The sequence below is a fragment of the Amblyomma mixtum genome, chromosome 5 (assembly GCF_055824585.1).
Source record: "Amblyomma mixtum isolate Tamu chromosome 5, ASM5582458v1, whole genome shotgun sequence".
NCBI classification, from domain to species: Eukaryota; Metazoa; Arthropoda; class Arachnida; order Ixodida; family Ixodidae; genus Amblyomma; species Amblyomma mixtum.
In genome coordinates, this window is record NC_143016.1 from 92,840,843 (window position 1) to 92,860,138 (window position 19,296).

Below are 19,296 nucleotides of genomic sequence, written 5' to 3' on the forward strand. Positions count from 1 at the left end.
CTCAAGTATAGCAAGCACGCAATAAAAACAGTCGCGCATCGAGTATAATTTCAATCTTTTGCACTACCTGAAAAAAAAAAAACTGAAAAAAAAATAAACACAGGAATAAAAAGAGATGACAGAGCTTCGTAATTTCTTTTATCAGATGTTTCTTAAGCGCACAAGCTAAACTACGTGACGCTTTCAGAGCACTGAGCAGCATGTTCCAGATTTTGGTCCTCGCAAACTGCAGCAAACGTTCAACATATGCATTCAGCCATCGTGTGTACGGGAGGTTGAAATTAAGGAAGCAAAAGTTCCTAGTGAACAGGCGTCGTCCAATCTGTCAGCCTATACCCTATTAATACTCCTTTACCTCTAAAACTCTTAATCATTCCAACAGTTCACCGCCTGTGTCTTGGCCACTCCCCCGTAGTGGGTATGTGCCATTCTACTTGAGGCCAACCAACCAACCAACCAGAAGCGGGGGACGAAGCATTGATACATCAAAAGGAGGATTGTGTCTTAGTAACACGCAGATATTTCAAAGCTTGTAATAGGTAGATTGGCAGTATCATCGACTTGCGAAAAAATAGAATCGACTTGCCCCAGTTTGGCGTGTAATATAGACGAGGAGTTTAATGTTTGCTTTTTAAGAAACATGCAAGGCGACAAAGTTACGAGAAGCAAGAAATGATGCAACGCACTTGTGGTGTATCCGTGGTGGCTTGGTGGTGTATCCGTAGCCGTTGTACGTCGGGGCGGAAACCTCCCTTGTTCACCTGCTGGCCGATGGAAACATTGCCGAGCTGGGCCACGGTGTAGACGCCCTTTATAATGCGCCATATGCGGTCATACGATCAAGATGGTCCTGCGCATATTGGCCTTGAAATCTGAGTCTACGGCCCCAAGCAGCACAGCGAAATCGGCCCTATATTGCAAATTTATGGTCTCACTCTGATTCTTTGTAGGGCCGACCTCTGCCAATACGTTTCCAATATTGGACAGATTAGTTGTGCTGCCTCTTAAATGTTCCTGAGGAGGCACTAACACGGAACGTCAGGAGCAAATTCCTAGGGCATGACGCAGGAGGAGGAATCCTGACCGCTAATAGAATACAGAGGGATCGGCTGCTTCCCATACCCGATAGTCATGCACGGACGCTTCCCTGACCTATTCTCCTCCTCCTGTCGACTATGTGGTAAACCAGGCGACTTTCTGCATGTTCTGCTCACCTGCTCCACTTACCCGCACCCCCCTCCCCCAGAGGTGGCACTCACTTACTGGGAACAGCTGATGTCCAGTTCAGCACTCCAAGACCAACGACTCGCCATCAGCAGTGCCTCTAACAGGCTGGCCCTCCAGGGTCTGGCACACCATTTGTAAGGGAGGAACCCACTGTGTGGGCCCCTCCCGCAGGCCATGAGGGGGGCTCTGCCCCCCACCTGCAATTTGTCATGGCCAGTAAAGTTTACACCACCACCTCCTGCTGTGCCTTCGGGAACTCGGCGCCATGTAGAAAAAGACGAAAACGAGCCTGTTCTCGTGCGCCGGGTGTCTCGTTCCCGAGCTCGAGAAGAAGGCGACGACCCGTAGCCAGCCATCCATCTTCCACAGCCTTCTCGAAATATCAACAAGACAACTTCTTCCACCCGTTTTCCTTCAGGTAAGATTACGTGCACGGGTTTTCGATGTTTTACACGCGATTACGCAGATGTGCCATCGGATAGCGCACGGTCCACTGTCTTTGATTGGGGAACAGTCTGGTAGCGCTCTTATTTTGGGTGCAATGATTCCTGCTGCCGTAGAACCTGCGGACGATTGGCTGTCATGGTAGTTGTAAACATGGTTCATCAGAAAGGGCAACGCTTCGCTGCGTCTTCAGTAAAAAAAGCCCGCGCAGCGCCGATATTGTTTTCCAAAGCGACAAACTTCTCTTTTCCTCACAGTGTCCACTTGTTGCCAGTCCTGTCCCTGCCCGGTTTGCTATCCTCACTGTATTCCTTCCTCCGTAGCCATCTGGACCATCGCGCTTGACAATGGGCCACTCGCTGGACAAAGTCGAGACTCCTCGCTACCTGGAAGTGGACGGGCTGCTGTTCCCGCGCTCTTTCTCGCGCGACAACGTGACGTACGCGACGCGCATGCGGCCCGATGACGGTGACGTGGTGATCGCGGGCTACCCCAACAGCGGCGGCAAGACCGTCGCCACCCTGCTGCACATGATGGCGCACGCGAGCGCCAGGAACCTCGCGGCGGCACCTCCGGGTGCGCCACCGCCGCAGCCATTCTCCGGCACCGCCAGCGTACCGAGAGCTCCAGCGCCGGCACCAGCACCGGCAGCGGACGGCAGCCCCGTGGTGGACGCCCCGCTCATCGAGTGGATGGGAAAGGAGGTGGAGCTCGCTCCGAGACCGAGGCTCCTACGCACGCACCTTCCCTACACCAGGCTCAACATCAACCCTCAGGCCAGGTGCGACACGCGAGGGCGTTTCCAGAGATCCGCTCTCTTGCGTGCTTAGATCGGTAGGAGGCCCGCCGCTTTGTGGATCCCCCGTTTCCGTGGTTCGCGGTCCTGCGATTTTGAAAAAAAAAATGCTGTAGCTCAAAAAGACTGACCGTGATGTCTGTAAACGGTCGTCCTTGCACGACCTACCAGACTCTGGACTGCCTTGAAAGACGTTAACCCTGAAAAGACGGCTCGCTCTCTCACAATCTCATTTTGTGCCTACTTAAGAATCTAATGCATACTGTCGCTGGCACACTTAACGAGAACTTGGCATAAGTGCCGTTGTGTTTTTCCGTAGAGACGAAGTTCGAACTCAGATCTTGTTTGGCAGAGCTTGGAGGCGTCGAAATCTTATATTGGTTGGCACAGTTCGAAGGAGCGTGTAACCTCGGCATTTTTGCCCTCCACAACCTCAAAGTCTCTATGCAAACATACCGCTTGCTTGAGCAGGCAGACATCGAACGGAGTTCTTCTCGTGTTTGTTTTCATAAATTTGAGCGTGTTTATCGTAGCCGTTCGTCTACAGCAACGCATCGCCGCGCAGGTACATCTACCTGTTGCGCAACCCCAAGGACTGCTGCGCGTACGCGTTCGAGGACGCGGTGGCGTTCCCGCAGGACTACGACTTCTGCGAGGGCCGCTTCGACGACTTCCTCGAGCTGTTCGTGCGCGGAGCGGTGCACGGCAACGACTACTTCGACCACGTGCTCTCGTGGTGGGCGCACCGCGCGGAGCCGCACCTGTTGTGCCTCGTGTTCGAGGACCTACGCATGGAGTCGCGCGCCCACGTCGAACGCGTGCTCAGCTTCGTCGGCTGGCGCGAGGCCTTCGAGAACAGCCGCAACGTGGCGCTCATGCAGGAGGTGCTCGAGCACATCGCCAGGGGCCCCGCGCACAGCCGCATCATGGAGGTGCGACTTAACCTCGCGCTTCTTAGCGGCGCTCGGAATTATTAAGGCGAAAGCATTAGACGCCTCATCGACACGATATGTCTGCAAAAAGGGGGCGGCGTTACAAAATTCGTGATTGGCCGAAGCGGTGAGACGTCATCAAGGGCGGGAAAATACGAAATGTTAAGCAGTAGTAATCGGCACTGTAGTCGGATGCAAGTCAAGAAAAAAGCGGCTTTTACTCGTTAAAGGAACCCCTCCCAGCAAACAGCTTCGGCCGATCTTCATGAACCTGCTAGTGTAACAGTGTAGGGAGTTGTAGATGGAGGGTTATAGTCTCTCCTTGCACTGTCGAAAATAGTCTCCTCCCTGCATTGTCACACTAATACTATCAGGTTCATGAGAACCGGCCGACGCCATTAGATGAAAGGGTGTCCTTTGACGGGGGAAAGCCTCTTTTTTTTCTTAACTTGTATCCGATTATTGTACTAGCACTGCAACAACCACAGAGGAATAGAATAGATTTAGAGTATAAATTAGAGAAGAGTTGGAGTAGAACTGCAATAGACTGCAATTAGAATAGAAATGGAATTGCAATGCTTTCGCATTATTCGCACGTAAGTTATGTTACTTTATTATCACAATTGCCCTTTAGTCGATTTCAAGTTAACAGCAGCATCGCCTGGCCGCTATAGAAATGGACTAGTACTACTTAGGGGGTTAATCCGCTAAGCAATTTTTGAAGCCTAAAAAAAGGAACAAAAGCAATCTAGTTAGGCAAGGAGGACGGCGTCCCTCATAGCCTGAGCCGCTTTGGGATGTTAAATCCCCATAAGCCATAGACCAATCGCTCTATAAAAATGCTACTTTTATAACACTTGGATGCAATAAATGTAATGTCAATTTACCAAGAAAGACATTAGCTATCATATATAATCATATGGCACTGCGGTGGAACAGGGGAGGATAGCGATGAGGAGGACAGCGGTCAGCTTGGCGCTGTTCCTGCGTTGCATTCATGTATCACTCGTAGAAAATCTTAACGTTTCATCAGTACAGATGCAGGTAGTATCTAAGAAAAAAGCACAACACATTTAAAAGACAGTACTCAGGTCTTGTAAAAGGTTCTACGCGCTGAGTTTGCAAACGCCACGTAAGGTACCGCTGGAAAAAGTATAATTAGATAAATCCTTCAGAGATGGTGTAACTAGGAAGATCCGCCTCAGAACTATGGCTGCTCAGGCCCTAAAAACCAATGTGGAAGTTTTTAACAAGCAAGGTATCGCTTGTCTCTGTACGTTCATTGATTACAGCAGTCTTGTCCAAAAGAAAACAGAACTAGGGATAATGAATTCGTGGAAGAGACCATTTTCTTTTTCCTTCTGGACAAGCAGGTGAAATTAGCTTCTGAACCAATGCTCCAAGCAGTGCTCGAGTTTGAAATAGAGATGGATGGGGAATATCAGGTAAACCTGGCGCATAGAAGTGGGATTATGCCAACCACACGAGCCCGAGAGTTTTTAAGACTGGCGAGGGCCACAGTTCCTTCGAGGGCGCCAGGAGCATATAGGCGGTACGAGTGAAGGAAGCAGGCTGCGATGAAAGGGCCGCTCTAACAGAAATTTCGTTCGCTGACATTCAGATCCGATCAAATTTATGGAAGTCCGTCTTTGCTTTGACAGCTCAGAGAACACGAAACGAAGGAAAAGTACGACAGTACGAGGGACAAGCGGTGGCCGGCGAGGTTGTTTAAGATTGGTGTTCTTGCACTGTGACCATTCGCCAGCTTTCTCAACCCTGGGCGTTAATGAGGTTCCTTCCGACATTAAAGAACCACAGACAAGGAGAATGATAAGCAAGGTTGATGTCTGCCACTATCGTCGTTCACTCGCGCCCTTCTAATTCCTGTTTCGTCTTGACATGCACTCTCGTTACTTCGAATGCAGGGGCTAGTTGAATTTATAAGTGAATGGATAGGGATATCGTCGTCCTTGACAAAACTTACAAACTGAAATGTCCAAGGTAAAGAAACATCGTCCGACCTTATGTTCATATAGTACCGATTCCTTGTTCGCGACGCGTGTGACAGCTCTCATGAATTCTACAGTTATTCCGCGTTTGCTGTTTGCACGCTTTTCTGAAGCACATTTCTTACAGGGGTGAACTATAGAGGGCCAGCTCGTGGCACATTAGAGAACAGCTTAGCAGAAAACATACGCGGAACAAAACGAAAGAAACACGCATGGCACACTGTTCATGCCATGTGTTTCCCTCTTGTCTCCTACTTGAGTTTAGCGCTCAGTTTTGTAACTAGGCGGGACGCAGCGCCTGATTTGGCATTGTGACATTCGGTAAATTACATTGCGCTCTTGCATCGCGCACAGCTCGTGACCTTTCTTCTGTCCACTGCCCAACTTATCAGCAAGAGTCGAAAACGGCAATATGAAAGTATGCTGTATGAAAGTATGAAGCAACATTATGTAATTACCGACCTCTGCTCATAACCGTAGGTCCGCATGTCCGCGTCGTCTGGCACGAACTCATCGCCAGACCGCCAGATAGCGCGCATGTCGACGGGCTGCTTCTGGAAGAACTACTTCACTTGCGGCCAGTCCAAACGCATGGACCTGGTCTTCCAGGAGCGGACCAAGGGCACGGAGATCGCTCGGCTGTGGAACGAGTACAGCGTGTTCCCCCTCTAGGCGGCGACGACACCGCGTTGCACCGCTGGACTACACTTGGTCCTGATCTTCCTCTCTTGCGCGCATTTGCTTTCGCAAAATAATGATTCGCGTGTCTACACGTGTCCTTCTTTTCAGTGTGGCATTAGCTGTTGCCTCAGCGGCGTGCCAAGGATTGCTTATGCGTCGCGATCACCACGGAATATGATTATACTAAGCTCTTTCATTCACTTAACGATGCTACAAGGGAAGCAAGAGGGAAGGCAAGTCGGCAGCTTGGAAAAAAAAATTGTTCGCAGTCCCAAGGCATTCCGGTCGACGGTTCTGGGAATGAATGGCGGTTTAGGCTAAAACCTTCTCCCCCGTCATTCTTTAGGGGTGAAAATAAAATTTATTTCTCCCTCTCTCGCAGTTAGTGATTCAGAAAGACTGGCTGCGATGCATAATCTAAAATGCCGTGTACGCGATGCTAGAAGCACGAGGGTTTCTCAACACCTCGGCGGAGTTTTCAATGCATCGTGTTCGCGGCTTTCTCCTTTCACGGTCAGCAAACGAACTTCCGGGATTACAGCAATGAAATTCGCACAACGAGCCTAATTAAATCGGGCATGCTATGCGTGGGTAGAAAGGGCGTGTAAACAGAGCTTTTCTATCAATATAAAATATAACCAGCCGATCTACAAATAACGTCGCTGCGACCAGTGCGTTGCGAAACTGTCTTGCGGTTATTTAATGAATACAATCGTGAAGGGGTGTCCATTGGCGTCGACAAGCGGTGGGCTTATTAAACGGGAGTTTGACCAAAACTGGCTCGCGCACCAGGAAGCACGAGTGGAAGAAGAAGCGGTACTTTATTCCGAGGCCAATCAATGTAAAATCTTCGTCGCTCAATAGAGGTCTCGTCGAGCTTGGTTGGTAACGCGCCCAGTCCAGGGCCGCTGCGGCTGCTGGGGAGATACAGGCCTGGTCAGTCGGTGCACCTTGACCTTCCCGGTGATCTCTAAACAGCGCTGCCTCCTACTGCTCCGTTGTGGCGTTTGGTACGCGAGCGACTGTCATTGTGTGTTGACAGCGCCATTTATGTGATAAAGGGTTGTTCGACCCCCACAAGGGCAGGTGCCGCGATATTGAGTGGGATGAATTTGCGCTAAAAAAAGTTGGAAGACACTTATACCCCTGCCACACGGCAAATTTAATGTCATTCTCATCGAATGACATTTGTTCGACTTAATGTCATTTTTTCTGCGCGCTACTACACGGCAAAAACTAATGTCATTTGCAAATGATGGCGATTGCGATGGAAAGAGAGTACAGTGAGTACAGCATACAAAAATTTCGATGTATGCTTCAATACGTTGCAAAAAGTACTGCTTTGCTAATGGAAACCGATTCTAAAATCTTCATCCTCATTTTAATCAACGTATTTAGATAGGCGCGCTGTGCGAGGGATCTAAAAACGTTGATTTCAATAACGTGTTGATCACTGCTATCCACCACAAGTCCAAGCCAAGCCAAACCTCAGCCAGCGGCGGCAGGCAAATGGCGGACGTCATATTGTGAAATGCTCTCTATGTTGAAATTAGACAGTATTAGCTGTGCGTCCGCAAAAGCTTTGCGCATGCTACGGGCGCACCTTGCGCGCACTGCCGCCCGTCCTCACAACAGTTTTGGTAGGGAGCACGGTGGTTGGGTGTGATTAGCGTAGCGCGCGAGAAGCATAACATACTGTGGCGCCATCTAGGCGATAGCAAGTCAAACCTCCTGAACTGAGTGCCGAAAAAACGTTTTTCTCTTTTATAACGGCAGTAATGAGTGCATTCCAAGGGTTTTTTTTTTTATGTAAATCAATTGGATGAAATGAAAATGTAGATTCTAGTGCAAAGTTGGAGAAATACTTCGCTCGGGGTCGTCGCTATGACGACAGTGTACGCCGTACATAGTTAAGCCTAGCATCAAGAAATTCTGAAATTTATCTCAAAAGCGACTGATATTTCAAACCTATATTGTTACGGAGGGATGAGAATGCACAAAATAAAAGCGAATACAACCGTTTAGAGCAAGCTATCGCGTCGAAAAATGCAGCGGCGACGCAGTATTCGGTCCGAAGCGGGCGAGCTGGGCGTCGCCATGTTGTGAATGTTAACCACGCATGGCTGGTAGCGAGAGTGAGTTTTATTTTTTTCCAATTCTATTTGGCATTTTTATATGCATAAATGAACGACAGCACAATCGTAGGGACGCGGAAATATTACAGTGCTTGTGACGTTTTTGTAATCGTGTTTTCGGTGTATATTCTCACCAAGTCTCTGGTGTCGAGGGAACACATTAGCTCGGACGTCGCAGGCGAATGTGTTCAGGGAACTCATTCGATACCTAATGTCGTTTTCATCGAATGACATTAGATTTTCTCGTGTGGCAGCAAACTAATGTCGTTTTGAACGAATGTCATTCGATGGGAATGACATTAAATGTGCCGTGTGGCAGGGGTATTAAGCTCCGTCTTTAGGGGTATGATGAGACATCGGTTCCTCCGGACAGCTCCCTCATTCACAATCATCACGTTAAAGATCGCACGACGCACACAAAGCACCGCTTTAAGCAAGCAGTACGAGCGTGACTGCGTGGCGTAGCAGTAACGTGTCTGGCTCGCAACCCGGCGGTCATGGTAAGATTCCGGTATAGGCTACATAGCTGCGGTTACTACAGCGATGGATCTCTGCGTAGCGGCCTGAGAGGCGACGCTTGTAAAGTGAGTCGTCGTCTGCTCAGTGTTCGGCTATGTTCGGATGCAGGGTCAAAATATTTCCGCCACACAGCAAAATACGTGCCAATTCAAAATTCCAACAACGAAGGCGAATTAATGTAACATCAGCCACTTTTTTAAACCACAGCTTTCAGTGGGTGCCTCAAGTTCGATGTAATAAATTCCGATAACCACAAACTTTCTCCGGTTGTAAAAACTATAAAAAGGTAGCGGTAGCTACCCACCTGCTGCTGCGCGTCGAGGGAATCACGTTGAAATGTGAAGAGGGAACAAATTTTTACACGCTCCATTTATCTAACTTCTCACCAAGTATTCGTGACAAGGTAAACGAAAAAAACGCTTAACGACGCCTTTGCCGCGGAAAACACATTCCGTGCGTGCAATCACGCCGGCTGCGGGGAGTCAATCAAAGACTCCCATGCCTTTCCAGAGGAGGCTCATGGGCGTATCGACAGTCCTCTGGAAGAACTTGTTGTCGATGCGCCGCGACTGCTCGCCCGTGAAGAAGTTCTTCCACTGTCCGATGACGCCCTCGCGGACGAAGAACTTCCTCTTGGGCATTACCGAGGCGTAGTCGCGCGTCTTGAGCTTCATGAAGAGGATGTTGGACATCCGCAGCACCGACTGCAGCTTGGACTGCTCCTGGATGATGTCGTTGGCGACGCCGCCCAGGAACTTGGCGATGATCTGCACGTGCTCCTTGGGCTCCTTCTTCATGGTCTCGTAGACGAGGAACAGGATGTTGGGCTCGTTCTTGTAGCTCCACCAGGGCAGAAGGTGGTCGAAGTAGTCGTTGTACTCCATCTCGCCCCGGATGAAGCACTCGAAGACGTCCTCGAAGGTGCCCTCCGCGAACTGGTAGTCGTCCGGGTACGTCTTCATGATGTGGTAGATGGAGACGCAGCAGTCCTTCACGTTCCTGGCGATGTAGATGTACTTCGCCGCCTGGTTGTACGCGATGCCGTTGAACGGCAGGTGCGTCTTGATGATGCGCGGAGGCTTGTACGAGTCGACCTGCGGGCAAGCGTCCATTAACGATAAAAAATGGATGAGGTTTCTAAGTGCTCTTTTTTTAGACGTGGAAATGTACCTTATTCGATGATCTTGTTCATTTCAATGTTCTATGAGAATTCAACACACACTTTACTTACACGAAAGCATTGCATATGCTCTCGTATTTCACTGGACGCCATCTGAACAATAATGACACGTGTGAATTTCTTAGAGCCAATTAACGCAGGCATCTGCTGAACCGTGACTTCTATTCTGGATGTAGGGCTCTGCACGTTAGTTCTCTGATAATGAAGATGTTTCGAAGCTTAAATGTCCTGCAACTTAATTGTAAAAATGCTGGACATTACCAAACCTATCTAGGCCAAGGGAAGAATAAATTTTCGCTCTCTAGCAAACTACATGTACCTCAAAACCAACCAGTGATGTACCATTCCATAACCAAAAATTTCTATTTCGGGTACTTTTCCATGCAGCGGTTTGTAAAATCCCTGCATTTTTTTTCGCCGGAGTCATTTCATTGTATTTCAACATGAGTGACCGGTGAAAAAAGCTCTACCATCAACTCCTGAGGCCATGTGTTAAAAAGAATAGTCAAGAATCCAGCTTCGAGAGTTTTTCAGTCATAATTCACTTTTTGAAGCAAAGGAAACAAGCACCCAAATGACTGGCTTGGACTCGCACCTTGTAAGTTGTTTTTGCAGACCAGGCTAGGGAGCGCGCAATGTGACTACCGTAAATAGCGTCATATAAGCGACTACTTAAATTCCGAAACCGGAAAATATATGAAGTTGAGGTTGTAATCTCGTATAGGCCACCCAAAGAAAGCTGAAGCCGCCAACGTTCGATTAAGTGACCGGTACAGCGTATCGCACACCGCTAACGCAGCGGCACCGACAAGAATGCGTAACCGAAGGCAGCGCTGTACTTGTGTCCAACGCAAAGACAAGACAGGCAGGAAAGCTAGAAAGAAGGAACAAGATAGGACCGCCTTCTTTTTGTTCTGTTAATTTTCTACAAGCATCTTAGACGTCAGCAGTATCACTGATTCCGTTCACTAAGGGCAGTAACGTATCGAGATGTTCTGGAATACTTTCAGTTCTAAATCTTTCCCTATTTCCACATGAACTCTTACAATTCCCTGAATACTCGTTAAGGTTAAATGTACCGTTCTGGCCCAATTTTAGAGCGAAAACTTCCTGAAAGAAGCAAAGTTCTCCGCATGGAGCATCACCGAAATCAACTACCAGGCAGGAATCCCGCTTTCTATGGTTATGGACGCGAAAGCAAGAACTGTCGGACTTCGCTGCCGCTTTCGGCCAAATCGCTTGGCGAGCTGGCCGCGTAAGCCTTTGTAACAGTCGCACTGCCGTAACGTTCCGCTGCGATAACCTTCCTGAGAAACTATGAAAAGCTCTTTGTATAGCATCTGACGAAACCGCATTGTCAGCTGCGCCATCATACGCCGGTATCATGGCTGATACTAAACACATCGCCATATCCACCTCTTAACAGCGGAATAGTAAAGAACAATCGAACAATAGCATCTGACGAAACCGCATCCTGAAATGCGCAATCACACTCCGATATCATGGCTGATACTAAAAGCGCATCGTCACATCCACCGCTTAACAGCGGAATAGTAACGAACAATGGCCACGGAACCTGAAGGACCACCGTTCCGAGGACCTCATTTTAGCGTTGCGGCCGCTCCCGTTCTGAAACTAACTGCTCCTCTTTCGCTTTCGCTACACTTGACTGCTCCTCACATAGTAATAGATATATAAGAGAGCGGCTACGTGAGACACCGACCTGCCCCCCTTCGGCCTCCAGGTAGCAGACCTCCCTGGTGAGCGACTCGGAGATCTTTCCCAAGTGGGCGTTGTTGAGCAGCAGGTAGACGATCTGCACCACCCAGGAGCTGCCGCAGCCCGGGTAGGAGTCGATCACGATGTCCGTGTCCAGCGGCTCGAAGTTGAGCGAGAAGATGACGTTCTCCTGCGTCAGCGTCGGCGACATCCGGATGCCCTCCACGTACACGTACTTGGGCTTCTTGACGGCTTGCGGGAAGCCCAGGCGGTTGCCAGACTGCGACAGGGGGAGAAAAATATGCGTAGTCGCGATGAAATTTGTCAGGAAGGGAGGAGGTACGTGGCCACGAACGTGTCTCGCCTCTACAGAGGTGCTGAGATTTGTAGATGGAAACGGGCAAGCATTCCAGAACTTTGGTAATTGCGAAACCAAGATAATTACAACGAAAGCACACAGTTTCCCCTGAACGAAAATCCCCATCAGCCAAACGCTATAACCACTGAGCCACCGCGTTTGGTAATCCTTGAACATTTCTCGTTTTGAGCGATTGGGGGAAAGACGGAAACCGGCTGGACTGGAGGAAGGCTCTGGATCGTCGCAGACACTGTGGAAGTTTACTACACTGCTGAAAATGCTGTGTGCATGGCACGTGAACTGTCCTTTAACACCCTACTTGCCCGCGATTGAAACCACCTGCGCGTTGTTCGTCATGCGCCCCACGCTGCCATATCCTAATTAACTGTGGTATACCGCCGCTGTACATCGGCTCCTTGTTCATTTTCTATCAGCACACACAAGCCATATTGTGAGCCCTCACACTAAAGTTACTGTAACCGTGGGTCGTGTCCCTCAACCGAGCCCAATATTCGTACGTGACACCAATGTGCGGCGACTGTGCACGTGCACAAACATATATTCCGTGCAACAGGGACCTTGCTTGCCCCGATCGTCTATACATGAGAAGTTCGTTTTTGTAGCGGAAGCTACACTATGCCAGCTGCTTCGCGAGGTCAGCGTGGCTGCGCGCTGAGCCGTGGCACCACGCTCCGCCAGTTGTGCGCATGCGCGGAGTGACGCCAGAGCACGCAGCTGGTGTGCGCGCCTCACCGCTTGAGCGTCACAAGGAGCAATCTTGTAAGTGCATCTGCATTCTGGTGCCGCTTTAGGCTCGATAATTGAGGTCATAGTCATGTACTCAATGGTTCAAGCACCATCGAGTTAGGGAGCATCTGCGGCACTGGTTTCTGTCGTCTAGGGATACCCAACAGTTATTGATGTATCGAAAAGCTCACTTAGCTCCTGGAAGTGGTCTCATGCAAATACAATAGCCAAGTCTGCAACGACCAAGCTGAGCGTAATTACGCTCTGCTACATCTTATGTATGTGATGCAAAAGCTATAGGCGCTTCCCGACCAAAATTGTCTTCTTGTACGAGCAATGCCCCCACACCATAAGGTGTCTCCACTCATGAGATAAAGAGCAATTTGGTTTTATCGTAGTGTGAGCACTATGCGCTTCAAAAGAAACTGTTTTAACTCCTCAAAAACTTTTGGTGCTTCGACCCCCACTTCCTGTCTCTCATTGTGCAACTGTTCATATCTAGCTGCTTTTCTGGTCCTTTGCAAAAAAAAAAAAAAAAACGACTGTTGAGTCTGCTTGTTGGTTGGTGCGACTGCTTTTAATCGACAGCACGTACAGCCTTTGTCAAAAGTTTAGAACCGGAGGAGTTCGCTTCTAAATCGTGTAGTGGTGCTCCTGTACCATCCGTGAAAGCCTAAGATTCGTAGAGGGGAGGACCACAGTTCCCCTTACTTTCAAAAGATTTGGAACGCTGGCGATGCATAACTAGTCACACTGCATAGCCCAGAAGTGAGCATTTCTAGGCTCGCTAGGCTCAATTTTTGATAAAGGCTGCACATCACTTAAGTACATCAACGTCATGGTTTTCCGGACGTTCATTCTATGCTTCAACTGCTGAAGGGAGTGCAAGCGGGACAGGCCAGGCGTTATGAAATTTAGGCGTTGCTCCCTCACGCGTGTGCTGACACGCGTGTGCTTGTCCATATATGGATCTCAGACACAACAGTACTAATCGAAATCCGTTTTCGCGACGCTCCTTGCCTGCAATGTAAAAAGAGGGGACTCTTAAGCTCCGCCTTAAGAAAATGACGCGATAGCGTAGTGGGTTCATTCCCACATATGTAGAATGTCATTCTATGCATTCCATTCACAGATCCCTCAGAGTCCTCATACCCCTCCTGCGCAGTGGTGCAGCGGTTAAGCGATGCGCCACGGCCCTGCGCTGGAAGGTGCTCCCAGCAGTGGGCCTTGTGCGGCCCAGGTTGACCTCCCCTAGCGACCAATCATTAATTTAACTGCCACCTTCTATGGCGGGCAGTTTGCTCGCTATTCGGTGGGCAGGTCGTGATGACACCGCAAGGTCACGAGACCTAGGTGGCCCACCTCCCTCCTAGGTTGCTCTCTGAACATCGCCTGCCAGCGTCATGTTGCACACACCTAGCAAACATTTACCTAGCAGAGTGAAGGTATCACTTTAATATGTAGACTATCGGATCATCAATTACATCAAGCTGTAGGTACGCACTGCGAAAACACTCGCATAGAAAAATATGGCTTCGGTAGTTAAAATTAAAATATTTGCTCTAGTAAGCCCTGCAGCACACCTTTAAAAAAGAAAAGGAAATACTTCCAACAGGACATCATGCTGCAGGAATTCCGCGTGTCCACATACTGAAGCCCTTGGCCTCGTAACTGGCAGGCACGCGGTGTTTGCGGCAGATATACTTCCCGCGCTTGAAGGAGGCGCACAAAGCAGCAGCAATTGAGGCGTATATGTGCAGGCACTCACCATCGGAATGCAGCCCATTGTAGATTCTGCAGCAGAGAATTGCGGTGACGGAGCTGTAGGTTGGCGAGAGCGAGACCTCCACGCGACCAGAGCCTCGAACGCGAGCCCTCTTCGTCTTCCTCGCCCGCGAAGATGCACGCGCGCTGCCCCTGAGGTGCAGGCCGGCGTTCAAATGAGCATGTCCCTACGATGTCACACTCCTGAGCCTTCGCTTAGTTTACGAAACAAGCAGACGTCGCGAAGCCAGTGGTGTAACTCATGGCTGGAACCGGCGCTCAGCCTCGTGGAACCGAAACAGCCAGCAAAGCCAGGGAATGCAATCTCCTTCTTCTTCTTCTTCTTTATAATGAAGAAGAAGAATGCAAGTACGAGCGTTCTTTTTCGTCTTCTGCCCTACAGAACGGAGCTGTCATAAATGAGCGTGTGCTGTGCGATGTCAGTGCACGTTAAAGATCCCTAGAGTGACTAAAGATTCCCAGGTGGTCGAAATTATTCCCGAGGCCTCCAGACAGAGAGAGAAACAACTTTATTGCCATAAAATGTCGGGATTTAAGCCAGTTGGGCTTGGTGTGGCCCCCAGGTGGGGGCGACTTCCTGAGCCCACGAAACTAGTGATAGATGGATGGTCTTGTCTGGCCTTCTGAGGTGTTGGCTCCATCCCTCCTTGGAGGGAGCTGGCAGTAAGGTTCGTGGCGGCGGGTTTCTCGCGGTACCCCAGAGGATATGCGCCTGGGTGACGATTTCTCTATGGTTACAATTTTGGCAGACGGGGTCTTATTCCCCGTCTGTGATGAGTGAAAGTCTAGATTGGCTAAAGATGGAAAGTTTCTGCAACCTGCGGAGCAAGATGGCTTGTGATCGATTTAAGACGGGGTGGGAAGGCGGGAACTGGCGTCTCATCTCTCTGTGGAGGTTGGTAATTTCGGCAAAGGTCGGGGGGCCTCGGCAAGAGCGTCTGGGTCCGTGGGGCCGGCCGCCCGCCCGGTTGGTTGGTTAATCCTCGGGCTAGTTGGTCGACCCCTTCGTTTCTAGTGCGGTACCTATTCTTCTTTCACTCCCCCTTTCTCCGCCCCCTCACGGCATGTTAAGGTGTGCATCAAGATTTGAGGCAGTTGCTGTGCCCATTCCTTACCTTAAAACCAATGTTTTCAGAAATATTAATGAGGTTAAATAGTGACGCATATGGTTGGAAAGAAAAAAAAAGGTTCGTGCGTGCAGCTCCAATCCCCGCCGTGAGTATGTGCCATAAGCCTGAGGACATCATCATCATCAATGTAAAACGAGCGACAGAGCGAAGAATAACGAGATAAAAAGGGGGGTGGGGTGGGTAAGAGTGTACAGTTGCGAGTTTGACACTCATAAATCTGATAGCTCTTGATTACGGAAATATTAAGGAGCCAATTCAAATATAACGGATCTCCGACCAAGCATAACATTAGCCGCTGACTAAAGCGACCGATTGCATTTGAAATTGGAAGTGAAACCTCACGCTACTGTTGTTGCGAGTACAACTGCGCAATTAAATGCGGGTAGCTGACCTTTCAGTCCATGGAGCTGCCTGCAGAAGGAAATGCTCGAGAGAGAGATAAAATTCGGCATGTGCAGCCTGTTTTTTTTCGCCCTTCCGGTTTTTTTTCATTGTTTATTTTTCAGCTTGGGAGAGGGGCCTTTGTTTCTCTTTATCAGTATTCCCAAGGCTATACCTTACCCTCGCCTCGGTCTAGCTATCGAATCACACCGACCGTATTTCGTTACTGTATTGCAATCTTTCGTTACTGTATTGCAAGCCTCCCCACCTTGTTACTTTTATGCCGACATGACTCTGCTCATACGCTAATTTTGTACTTTCACAGTTCCCAAAAAAAAACTATTTGCTGACAGTCACAATAAGTCTCTTGATTTTTGGACGAAGCCTACGTGGCCCCCATTTGACGTTTGGTTTGCCCCCACCATAAGGAGGTAGTGGTGGCAGTGGTAGTAAACATTTTATTCCATAAAGAGCTTTGCGCCCCCCTCCCCCACGAACAGGCAAGGCCCTTAGTCCATAGCTCCTACGGCCTTAGCTGTTTCCTGCGCCCGCTGAACCAGCTGTCTTTGGTCCTTAAGGCCTAAGCTGGACAGCACGGCCTCCCGCTGCTCAAGTTGTGGGTTTGGGATTTTCGGGGCGGCCTGCATGCCCTGGCTACCTCATGAAGTGTGATACAGTGTGGTGTGTTCCCCGCATAGCGGGCACGAGTTTGGGTATAACGTGAGGTCTATGGGGTAAAAGAGCCTGAGATGTGGGTACGTGTTCGTCTGTAGCTGCCTCCAACCGACGGCTTCTTGTGGAGCGGGGGTAGGGGGGTAGATTTTCCGAATTAGAATGTAATAGCTAAGGACCTCACTCTACTGTTGTTGGACCGGCTCCGACCTTGGGGCTATAGCTGTACCAGTGTCACATCCAGCAACATCCTCACGCCGTTCCCACAAGTGAATCGCCTTTCAACCGTATTTAATCACCTCAGTGTAGTTAGTTGCTGGGCTAGTTGGTATCCTCTAATTACGTACATGACCACTCATGTCACACCCTCGAGAGTAAAAACCTTGCGAACATTTTATTTATTTATTTATTTATTTATTTATTTATTTATTTATTTATTTATTTATTTATTTATACATACTGCAGCGCAATTAGATGCGCTATGACAGGAGTGGGAAAAACACAAAATGCAAGGTAACATTATGGCTCAGAGCCAGCCGGATAGCATTCTCTTCCGGCCGCGGGTGAATGCAGAGTAGTTTTCGGTTGCGGCATATACGCCGACGCCGTCTACTTAACTCTACCAGAGTCATTCAATAGGATTAGGAATATTGAAGTACTCTGTCATTACTGGGGACGAAGATTTAAGCAAAAGAAAAAGCAGATTGGCGCGCTGGTGACACTTACCAGCGCCTTTTGGCCGAACAGGACCCCGAGCACATCGGGCATGTAGCCAAAATATGGCCGCAGCTCATACAGCTCATGCATCTCTCTGCGGTAACAACAGCGCGCACACCGTTGGCCGAGGACTTGCAGGCCGGGCCCCGCAGGAGGCGTTTGAGGGAAAGCGAAATGGGCTAACAATGTATCGGGAAATACGACAACACTATAGTCTAAGCAGAAGAATACACCCACAGACGCACACAACGTTAAGCAAAGAATAGGAGGTTACCACGACTAATGCTCTGCAGTGCTCAACAGCAAAAGTGTCCCACATTTAAGCCTCTTACACAAGATACACCCCACCATGCATATACCAGAATAAATCCACAGGGTAGGTCAAAAGTTCCCAGGCCACAGGGTCTGTTTTCGAGCGCTGTTGTCGGGCAGTTACGACACTCCCGAAGGCCAAAATCTATATCTATAGAGGATAGAAGTGTCATTCTCACCTCTCAGAACCTTGATAGTTTTATTGTTATCATAAGTGCCGGGATGGGCTGCTGAAAAGCAGACCCTATGGCCTGGGAACTTTTCACCAACCCTGTACATTCTGTGGTGTTGTTGTTGCAGTGGTTTTTATTTTTGCATTGAATATGGAAGGTAAAAGAATTTTTCTACCCCGGCATCTGCTATCGCTGCTGGAAGCACCTGAGCTGGGGCAGCGGAAATAAAGGATAGCAGGCAGAGTGTAGAAGTGAAAAGAAAGAGGGAAGGGGATAGTATAAAGGACAGGGAGAGGAGTACACTGGCAATAAATCTATTTACATATATACATGATAAATATAAATATATACAGGTCGCACGCGCGCGGAGGTCTGGTAGAACACAGTACAAACACACGCGCACGACACAAAGCACAAAACAGCTGGGGTGGGGGCGTCCAGCTGTTCTGTGGTGAGCGCACCAACCTAGACCACGCGGTATAGGCGTGTCAAAGGATAAATATGTCGCTACAATGAGACAACTAACGCTTGAGCAGTGACAGGAAGTTGTTGTTGTTGCCTCTGAAGCGATGGCATATAACCATGGTGGCGGATTCGGAAGGGTTCGTTGCAAATCCAAACAGGAGAAAAACTCATCCATACTGATCTCAAGCGGTTCATAAATAAAAATTGAGGAATCTGGTGAAACGAATAACGAATTTTGAAAGATCCTGAGGAGATTGGAATGATAATCGAGGAAACAAAAAGGGAGAAAGTGCTGTCCAGTTAAGAGCCAGAAGAAACTGGCCCAGGTGGCAGAATTCAATGCGGTTCTACTCTAAGCACTCCATTCACGGGCCAAAGGGTTTCAATAAAGTTTTATTGATGCGAAAGCATTCTGTGGCTCACCGGCAACTAAACCCGACGATGTTGCCCAGCAAAGTGGTCCGAAAACCCCAGTGACGTCACCATGGTCTCGCATGACGTCAACATTACACCATACGATCATAATCAGCCTAACCACGTCCACTACAGAATAAAGGGTTCTCCCATACCTCTCCAATTATCCCTGTCCTGCGCCAGGTGCGCAAACCTTATCCCCGCAAACTTCCTTTATCTTGTCCGTGCACCTAACTTTCTGCCGCTCCCTGCTACGCTTGCCCTCTCTTGGTACCCAGTCCGTTACCCTTAACGACCATCGGTTATCTTGCCTTCGCATTACATGCCCTGCCCGAGCCCATTTCTTCCTCTTTATTTCGACTAGGATGTCATTAACCCATGTTTGTTCCCTCGCCCACTCTGCCCGCTTCCGGATTCTTAACGTTACACCTTCCATTTTTCTTTCCATAGCTCGCTGTGGAGTGCCTAACCTAAGCTGAACCCTTTTCGTTAGCCTCCAC

At 49.1% G+C, this 19,296-nt stretch overlaps 2 protein-coding genes across 2 annotated transcripts; one reads left to right on the top strand and one right to left on the bottom strand.

The window, feature by feature from the left end:
* The first annotated feature begins 2,018 nt into the window (after positions 1-2,018).
* On the top strand, positions 2,019-6,080 carry LOC149343047 (sulfotransferase ssu-1-like). Its single transcript, XM_089542286.1, has 3 exons — positions 2,019-2,452; positions 3,033-3,399; positions 5,889-6,080. The coding sequence occupies exons 1-3, from the start codon at positions 2,019-2,021 to the stop codon at positions 6,078-6,080; spliced, it is 993 nt and encodes a 330-aa protein (XP_089398412.1).
* A 3,087-nt stretch (positions 6,081-9,167) lies between these two features.
* Positions 9,168-14,533, bottom strand: LOC149343048 (sulfotransferase ssu-1-like). The gene is made up of 3 exons (XM_089542287.1): positions 14,516-14,533; positions 11,647-11,922; positions 9,168-9,837 (listed from the first exon to the last, which is right to left on the bottom strand). The coding sequence occupies exons 1-3, from the start codon at positions 14,531-14,533 to the stop codon at positions 9,226-9,228; spliced, it is 906 nt and encodes a 301-aa protein (XP_089398413.1). The 3' UTR covers positions 9,168-9,225.
* Positions 14,534-19,296: the final 4,763 nt, after the last annotated feature.